The sequence below is a fragment of the Pleurodeles waltl genome, chromosome 9 (assembly GCF_031143425.1).
Source record: "Pleurodeles waltl isolate 20211129_DDA chromosome 9, aPleWal1.hap1.20221129, whole genome shotgun sequence".
Taxonomy (NCBI): Eukaryota; Metazoa; Chordata; class Amphibia; order Caudata; family Salamandridae; genus Pleurodeles; species Pleurodeles waltl.
In genome coordinates, this window is record NC_090448.1 from 1003442320 (window position 1) to 1003451188 (window position 8869).

Genomic DNA, 8869 nt, shown 5'->3' on the forward strand with positions numbered 1-8869 from the left:
ATTTATGTCATCTATTGTGGAAATAATGTGCCTCTCCCTTCTGATGGCCTTGTTGGGGACCGGTATGTCAATGCAGAGCCTGATTTTCTCTGGCTGTTTTGGCTTTTTGGCTATTACCATTGGCGATACCGAGGGGGTGGGTCCCGACACCTTCTCTCTGACCCCTTGGTCCTCAAGGTTGTTTAGCTCCTGTTCCACTAGTGGTCGGAGATGAAACAGGATGCATCGGTGTTGCAGAGCAACCAGCTTCACTGTCTTGTCAATGTGAAGCTGAAATGGAGGTGCTTTTAACCAGACTAGTCTGGTAAACAGCTCCGGGAATTGTCCCAGCAACTTGTCTATCTGGCATGCTGTTAAGCTTCTTGCAAATGACACCAGTCCTAACTCTTCTGCCAACTGGCTGCCAAGGAGAGTGCCCCTTTCCCTGTTTACATGGAATGTGGCATGGATTGCTGTACCCTCCGTCTGGACTTTTACTGTCATTCGCCCCTTTAGAGGTAGGCATGTGCGGCACCCGTATGTGAATATCTTGCAATTCGATGGTGCCAGTGGCAGGCGAGGCTGGAGTCGCTCATGTTGTTGAATGCCCATCACATTCACTGACGCTCCAGTGTCTATGAGTGCTTTGACAAGAGACCCAGGTATCTCAACTATGCACGTTGGCTGGGGTCGCTGGTGTTTCTTCAGAGCATTTGTGAACGATATTAGGAATACCTCTTCTTTTTCCTCTGGAGAGGAATCTTCCAGTGTGTAACGGGGTGTTGGGTAACATGTGCCTCGTGATACTGGGTCATCCAACTATATTTGTTTGATTGCTCTGGTGGGTGCACGCCTCCCTCTCCTCTCCCTCTTATGCCTCCCTTGCAGACAGTGGCGAAATGGTTCAGTTTCCCGCAGTTTGGACATGTTTTATCTTGAGTTGGGCAATCCTTTGGGTTGTGTTCTTCTCTCCCGCAATAGTCACAGTGACCCCCTTATCTGGCTGGGGCATACAGTCTAGACTTTTTCTTTGTCTGCTGTATCTGCACTGCATCCACACATTCCATCTTGACCACTGGGGCTTTTCCATTGTTTGTGACATGGCTAGGTCCATCTCGGCTGCTCTGGCTGATGACAGATCATGAGATTGTGCCATTATTAATATTTCATCTAGGTTGATGTTGGCTTGCCTCAATATGAGGCCTCTGAGCGTCTTGTTCCTACATCCTTGTATAATTTGTGCTTGTATCTCCTTCTGTTGATCATCTTCCATGCACGTGCTTGCAAGCTCTCTGTCGGGCATAGAATTGGTCAATGGACTCTCCCTCTCTCTGGTGTGCTTGACGAAGTTTAAAACGGTCAAAGTCTGGATTTAGTTGCGGAACAAAATGCCCATTTAGTGCTCTCACCACAGCATCATAGTCATCATAGTTGCCTGTGTTTGGGAGGTGTCTAAAGAGTTTTTAAACTTCATCCCCTGCAAAATGGAGGAGTAGGGATCTCTTGACTGCTCCGTCCCGTTCGTGGGTAGCTACGAAATAGTCCTATAGTTGTCTGACCCATACTTTCCATCTGAGCGATGCCGTGGCTGGATCTGCTAGCTCGCTGAACGGCAGGAGCCCACTCACCATGGTGTGTTGTGGTGGTGGGTGAGAGGCCGGCACCAGGTTGTCTGCCATGGTCACTGCGCAACCTGTGCTTGATTTAGGTATTTCTGGACACACACACTCACTGCAGACCACATCCAAGTCCTTCACTTATGATTCGCCTTGCAGATCCCCGATCATGTGTTTCACCACTGGCAGGAGAGCATTCATGTGGAATACAAAAGCCAGTCGCATGCTCCATCTGTTTTGCCAATTGCCACTTTCAGAAAATGTGGTGCGTTTCCCATGAGCAGAGGCTGTGGCCTCTGATATTGGGTCCGGAACTGGGCCTGATAGGGGAGTCACACTTACTTCCCCAGAAGCAGCCAATCAGTCTTCCCCCCACATGCCAGTTCTGGGTCCTCACTGCTGTAGGTGTGCAGATGTGCCACTTGGTTCGACAGACCGGTGGGCAGCATGCGTGAAAACAGCTGGCAAACGGCAGGCACCACAACCTCTGGGTGATCAGCAGCCCAGCTCTCACACACTTCGGGGGAGGGGCAGGTCCTCCAATCGGCTCTCGGCAGCAACTCGGAGCAGGCCGGGACTAGGAACAGCAGGTCTTTCCACCACGTGGGTTAATCTACGATCGGCCTGATGAGGCCTGCAGGCATCACATGTGATAGCGCGTCCAGTCCTTATAAATTACTTATACTTGGACATGCCGGAGGTCGGTGAACCTTTTGACCGGGTTGAGTTCTCCTCATCCAAAGAATTTTCGGATCCCTCAAATCAATAATCAATAATCATTTACTCGATTAGTAATCAATCAACAAATTAGTTAAACAGAAAATCAGTAATTAGACACACCATGACATTTCAGTCATGAATAACCACACCTGTTTATTAAAAGTTAATGAGTTTATTTCCCTATATTAACAAAGCTAACACAATATAAGTAAGTCTCAAAATCAAATGATACACATATACGAACATTACTGGCTGTCCATAACGACGGAAGAAACGCAATCTACGCAAAACTTGGATTATAATGCACTCGGCTATAGCAATGCAAATCACTAATAAAAGTAACTGAAATTGACTAATTTCATACATCGGTCAGCATAACAAGATTTCAATTCAGCATGGTGCATCAAATGAATACCTCAACTAACCTCTGATTAGCATTGGCATGTGGGGCTTCATGCAAAAATGAATTTAATCAACATAAATTTTGAAACCTTCTAGCTTAGGCTCTGTCAAAAATAAGCAGTTGGTACCTAAGAAGGAAAATACAACAAAAAATACATTTATCCTTTTATAATTACCAAATACAATCAGCATTCAAGGAAAGTCTTTATCCTTCAGGTACTGGTTCGATCAGCATGGGGCAAACTTCAAGGGGGCAAAGTTTAAGGCAAGTTTTCCTTGCAGCAGCAAGGAAAATGGGGGAACAAAAGTTATTGAATGGGCAAGGCAAAGTAAAGTTAAAGTCTCTAGGGTGAGAATTCTTTAAAGTTTCTCTCTCTGGGATAGAGAAAAAGCATCAAAGTGTCATCAAAATGGATTCTCGAATGTGGCTTCAAAATGGCATCAAAGAAAAATGGCTAGTTTCTCTCCGTCCGATGGGATTAAGTAAGAAAAGTTCCAAATTCTTCAGACTCTTCCATTGGAGGGTCCATGAGGTGATTTCTCTTTGACCAATGAATAGTGTCTTTTCTCTTAATACTCATCTACGCATAAGGTGTCCTTGGAGTTTTGGAACACAAGTAGCAACAAAGTTGCCAATTAATTCTGCATCAGTGTCTTTATTGTCTGCACCTGCAGAAACTGACCTTGCTTCAAAGGGGATGAAAGTTGCCTAACACGCAACCTTGAGATAAGTGTATTAGTCATTCTTCTGGAAGAATACAGCTTTTAAAGGTTTAAAGCATGTCTTTGTTAATACAAGTGAAAACTTACGCAGTTAAAATTGAGACCAGGCAACTAGGCCAAAGCCTCTGCTAAATTTAAGCTAAGCATATAACAGTTTAACAAGAAAATCATAGAATATAGCTGCAATTATGACATTTTAATACATTTGTCGGTTTTCATGATTAATTAAGCTTGTTTATACTAATGGTGACCTACTCCGTGGGCACATTTTCTACATACATTATTTTTCTTTGCTAAAATCACATTGTCTTATACGATTTTGTTACATGATATATGAATGTTTGTTAGTCTTTCTTTTTCTGCTTCATCACATGCGTCTGCCGAGCTGCTTCGAGAAGACACGATCCCGGAGCTCTCGGACTTAACTGAAGCAAAGCTGATGCATGCCGCGTCTGGCAATATTGGCAGGTGAGCGTGTAAGCGACACCCTCTCATCGCCAGTATAGTAGGGGGGGGTCGCTAATAACTTGCATGCATACTAGCGCTATGCGCATGTAAAGACAGGTTGGCACAGTGTGGGTACAGGGAGGAAGGCCCTGTCATCACCTTCCACCTTTATTTATAACACCCCAGCACCTAGGAAACAGTCCTGGCCTTCTGGGTCAAACAAATAGCCATGCTGCCTGCTGGCAACTAGACCTGCACACATCATTACACCTGTGGCGTAACGAAACTTGAGGGGAGTCTGCAACGTACATGGGGGGGCAGCCTAGTTAGGAGCATTCAGGCCAGGGACCCGCCACCAGTTCACAGTGCTGAAGGGGCCCCCTGGAGCTCGGGGGCTCCAGGGGTTATTGTTACGACAGTGCACTGAACCTGCTTATTCCCCATATCAGGAGAAATATTCATGTGACTATTTTTCACACTTCCCTACTTTGAACACCTGTGCAATTAGAGTTAACGCTATCCTATTTGTAAAGTGAGATAGATTTCCAACATCACATTCTACAGGTACAAATGTGAATTACCACCTGGTGAACATTGATAGTAAGGCTGCGAGTGCGACCCGTGAACCTGCGCAGTCGATGAAACAACGCCGCTGACTACGTACGGCCACTGTGCAACTTTGATATTTGATGTGTCATGAGCTTTCCAGCTGTCATGACTGCGTCCATAACAAGGCAGCTGTCACGGTTGCCGTGACAACGGCGTCGATGAGCTCTCTCGCCTCAGCATCCTCCTGGAAAGGCATGGATGTCCCTTTAAGAGCAGCCCGCGCCCTCCTCCCCTCAGCCTCCCCATCCTTTGCCTGCTGTTTATTGCCGAGGCAGCTGCTTCATTCGCCTGAGGATGGAGACGGCAGCGTTTACTTACTGATCGTGGATACAATATTAGTTGGCAAGCCTGTGAGATGCTCTGCGCGCAGCCCAGCCAGTAACAGCGCCGCTGTATTTGAGACGCAAGCTGCAGAGGCCTGCACCACCCGGAAGACCACGATGCAGTGCAGGCACTGGGAGCTGCGAAGATGCCATTCAGTGATTGATTCCCAGGCAAAGACCAGCAACGGAGCCCTGGGAGAGATTTGATGGGCGACGCGTCCGCTCTCTAAAACCCCTGCGTTTCTTCTTTGAACTGGCTGCAACCTCATCCCTTCAAGACGGACGGGGCGGTGGAGCACAGAGGTAAACACCGGGGCAACATGAAGGACAAAGACTTCATGCCCAACATGGAGCGAGGCAAGCCCGCCACCTACACGGGGGACAAGAAGGCGAAGATGGCTGCCAAGACCAACAAGAAGTGGGTGAGACTGGCCACCGTGTTCGCCTACGTCCTCTCCGTGTCTCTGGCTGCCATCATCCTGGCCATCTACTACAGCCTCATCTGGAAGCCCGTGCGCTCCAGCGGCGACCAAGTCAACCCGGGCCAGGAGGTAACCGTCGAGATGGACAACACCACCGCCACGGCCGGCCTGCCTGACCTCAGCCCCACCAACAGCACCCCGGCTGGCCGGGCTGCAGGGATGGCCTTGGGGGCTTCAGATCCGGAGTCACAGAAAAGGTCACTGCGGCCCAGAGGAGGTGCAGCTGTTCAGGGTGAAGAGGTGTTCGCGAGCCAAAGGAGGGTGGACCCAAGTCTGCCACAGACTCCACAGCCACCGGCTTTTACGGGGGATAAACACGTGGATGCAGGTCTGCAGCAAGAGCTTCAGACATCGCCCTTAATGACTGATCATCCCATCAGCAGAGTTCAAGAGGCCACCGTGACTACATCACACTATAACCCGGGCGATGTAGCAGTACTTAGGGGGTCTCTTGGAACAGGGGACTATGTGAAGGAGGCCACCACGAGCTCGAGGGCTGCAGACACCAGTGGCGTGGAGTCTGTCCAAACAAGGGGCTATGTGAAAGAACAAGAGTCTAGCACCCCCTTGAGGCCCACAGGCACGGGGTATGTCCAAACAAGGGGCACTGCCAAAGAGGATCCCACGCACTGGGGGCCCACCGACTCTTCCGTGAAGGGATCTGCACAATCTCGGGACAGTTTTAACGTTCAAGAGTCTACCACGCGCTGGAGGCCCGCAGACACCTCTGTACAAACAGAGATTTTTATAGAAGAGGGTACCACGCATCCGAGGCCTACAGACACCCCTGACTTCAGTGCACAGGCTGAAACTGTATCTGCCAGCCGTGCTTCTAGGCTTCCTACAGGGATCTCAACAACAAAGACCTTTCAGAGTAGCACGGAAGCTCCCGGGGGTGACCCGGATGTCAGGTATCCTTCTGGAGCAACAGAAACAAGGACCTCCTTTTCTTCAGAGACGTCGGAAGGGGATTTTGATGTGAGGGGAAGTACATTCTCGATAGGGGAACAGACTCCACACCTGGACGAGAGGCCCAGAACGGTCCCCTCCGCAGACAGTGACAAGGGGCCATCAGAGTACCCACCCACAGCCCAGGGGAGTCTATAAGGCCCCCACCAGGGAGTTCTGAAACATTCTGATGTCAGTGTCCGTCTGCCCTTGGCTGGATCTTACGAAAATAAATTGTACATGGATTCTAGTTTTATATGACAGATATGCACCTCTAGAGATTTTCATATTGTACATTTTAATTTCTGCTTGAAAAGTTTACATAATTTTTTGACTCAAAGCTAAACAATCAAGGAAAATGCTATAGAAAATTGATGCTAAGGAAGAGAGCCTTGTTATTATTTGTTTATGTTTGTTTTTTATGCTACTGCGCGGCTTGAAATCTACAGCAGACTTTGAATTGGGGCTTTGAAAAACTCTTGACTTTTTTCTCATAGCAGAGATATTTTTTAATTTCGACAGCGTTTCGAATAGCTTTCCTGGTGGGTATTCGGGCACTGTCGTTGGTATTAGCTACAGTTTTATTAATTTACATTTATGAGGTTATCTTCGCCACACGGAGTGGAACTCGCTCAGGTATGTTATAATAGTTCTGATGTATAAAATATAACGACTTTATAGAAATATCAGTTTCATGAGTGTTCCATGCATTCAATTCTCCTGGCATTTGCTGTTAAACGCCGTCACCAAGATAGGTTTGATTATGTGTCATTAAGGTTCAAAAACGTAAAAGCATCACTCGTCATCACTATGACATAACATCCAAAACCCTCAATCAGGTGCTGGGAAACTTTAATTCAGAAATATTTTTAAACAACTGTCTCAGCCAATTTGCCGCACTCAGAAATGATAAAGTGTAGTTTTTTAATGCAGGCGGTAGAAGAAAGTGGCAGGGGTGGTATACTGGTTGTCTCTAGTCTTGCACCAAGTTACTAGTGAATAAATCATAGAATTCACACGTGTGTCCCAGGGAGATTATGTCTAGCACTAGCCTTGCACATACATCCACTAAGTATGCCCGGTCTAATCTTAGCTTTCCCACTGCTTGTCCAGAATTGTGTTATCTTTAACAGCGTGGAATACCTCACAGACCTGACCTTGTGGTTCAGGAAATAAGTGCCTAAACTGGACACTGGACATCTAGATATCTGTGTTCTAAGAGCGAGGTCCCTACTGCTTCCCGAAATTATGTAAACTTAAGCAAAGTAAGGTAGACTGCGAGATAACAAACGTGCCTCACAGAGGAAATTGTATGTAGTGGCCAAACTGGAGGTTTTGAAACTAAGGATCTGGGGTCCATTTATGACTTATCCAATATTTACCCATATTTGTGTGATCTCAAGCCTGTCAATTCATCCCAATGTCCCTCTGATCACCTTTTGGTAAAACAGGCTAAGCGCTGTTATAAATCCATGTTCTCAAAATACACCAGGCACTTTTCTTCAACCCGGAAGCTACTCACTGGGTTTCAGTTCGTGGTGTTGGAGCATACTACCCGTCTTTTACCTTGCCATAGGCACTTCAGAAGTTTCCATCATAAACTTATATAATCAAGAGCAGCATCGATGCATGTATGCATGTAGTGGTATTCGTACAGCGCAAACCTAGCTGGGACGTAACTGAGCTCTTAACACGGGGCATGAGACAAGAGATACGATTGCAGTGGCTGGGTCACTCTACACACAGGATCCAACTGGCTGGGCAGAAAGAGTTGTTTAAAGAGGTGGAGATCCCCTTGAAGAGATATGTCTTCAATTCTTTCTGAATTGAAGGAGGGTCTGAGCCGGTTGCAATACCTTGGGTCCCTTGCTTGAAGGCAAAAAACAAGTGGTGTTGCAAGAGTGCCACCACTATACGCCAAAGGCTTTTAGTAGCTAGCATTTTGAGCAACACAGTTCCTTCATCATTTCATTTGACTTCATGCGTTGACACTCAACATCAACATATGGATGGCGTTGTTCTCAAAATAATTAATGCCATGGAAAGTTCACCATATGTAGCAAAGGCATGTGGTGTGTTAGTCATTGTTAGAAATACATCACATTGGCGGCAGGAATAAGAGAACACTGCTTGTGTGTGAACAATGAGATTATCACTCTAGTCGAAATAAAGTATGCAAGTGGCCGAAAATAATGGACGCATTGTGAAAGAGCATTTTAAGACAGGATCAAATTATGTTTCCATCATGCTTGAAGAAACTACTCAAGGCAGAGATAATACTCAAGCCAAGCTGTTTACTAATCCACATTAAAGACAGCAGGGCCAGATCAGGAAATTATTTTACAACTCTTGCCTTTTAATTTTGTTGGTGGTACTTAACGGATCATATAAGGTCTTGAGTCAGTGTTCTTTAATTTGTTGGCAGTAAAATATATCAGATGCACTTGAAATTATATTACTGTCAAGAGTGTAAAATGCATTACCTAAAAACTATTGCTCTCAGGCTAGTTGCTTAAGATGACATTTAGTTAATTGCTAGCAGTGAGCTTGTAAAATCTAGGTAACTATTAATCTGTACCACCTATTTAACTGTTATTTTGAGCCGGTAGTATAACTAGCT

General features: G+C 46.3%; 1 protein-coding gene across 1 annotated transcript; it reads left to right on the top strand.

Moving 5' to 3' along the window:
- The first annotated feature begins 4767 nt into the window (after positions 1 to 4767).
- INAFM2 (InaF motif containing 2) lies at positions 4768 to 7139 on the top strand. Its single transcript, XM_069208591.1, has one exon. The coding sequence runs from the start codon at positions 5140 to 5142 to the stop codon at positions 6406 to 6408; it is 1269 nt and encodes a 422-aa protein (XP_069064692.1). The 5' UTR covers positions 4768 to 5139; the 3' UTR covers positions 6409 to 7139.
- Positions 7140 to 8869: the final 1730 nt, after the last annotated feature.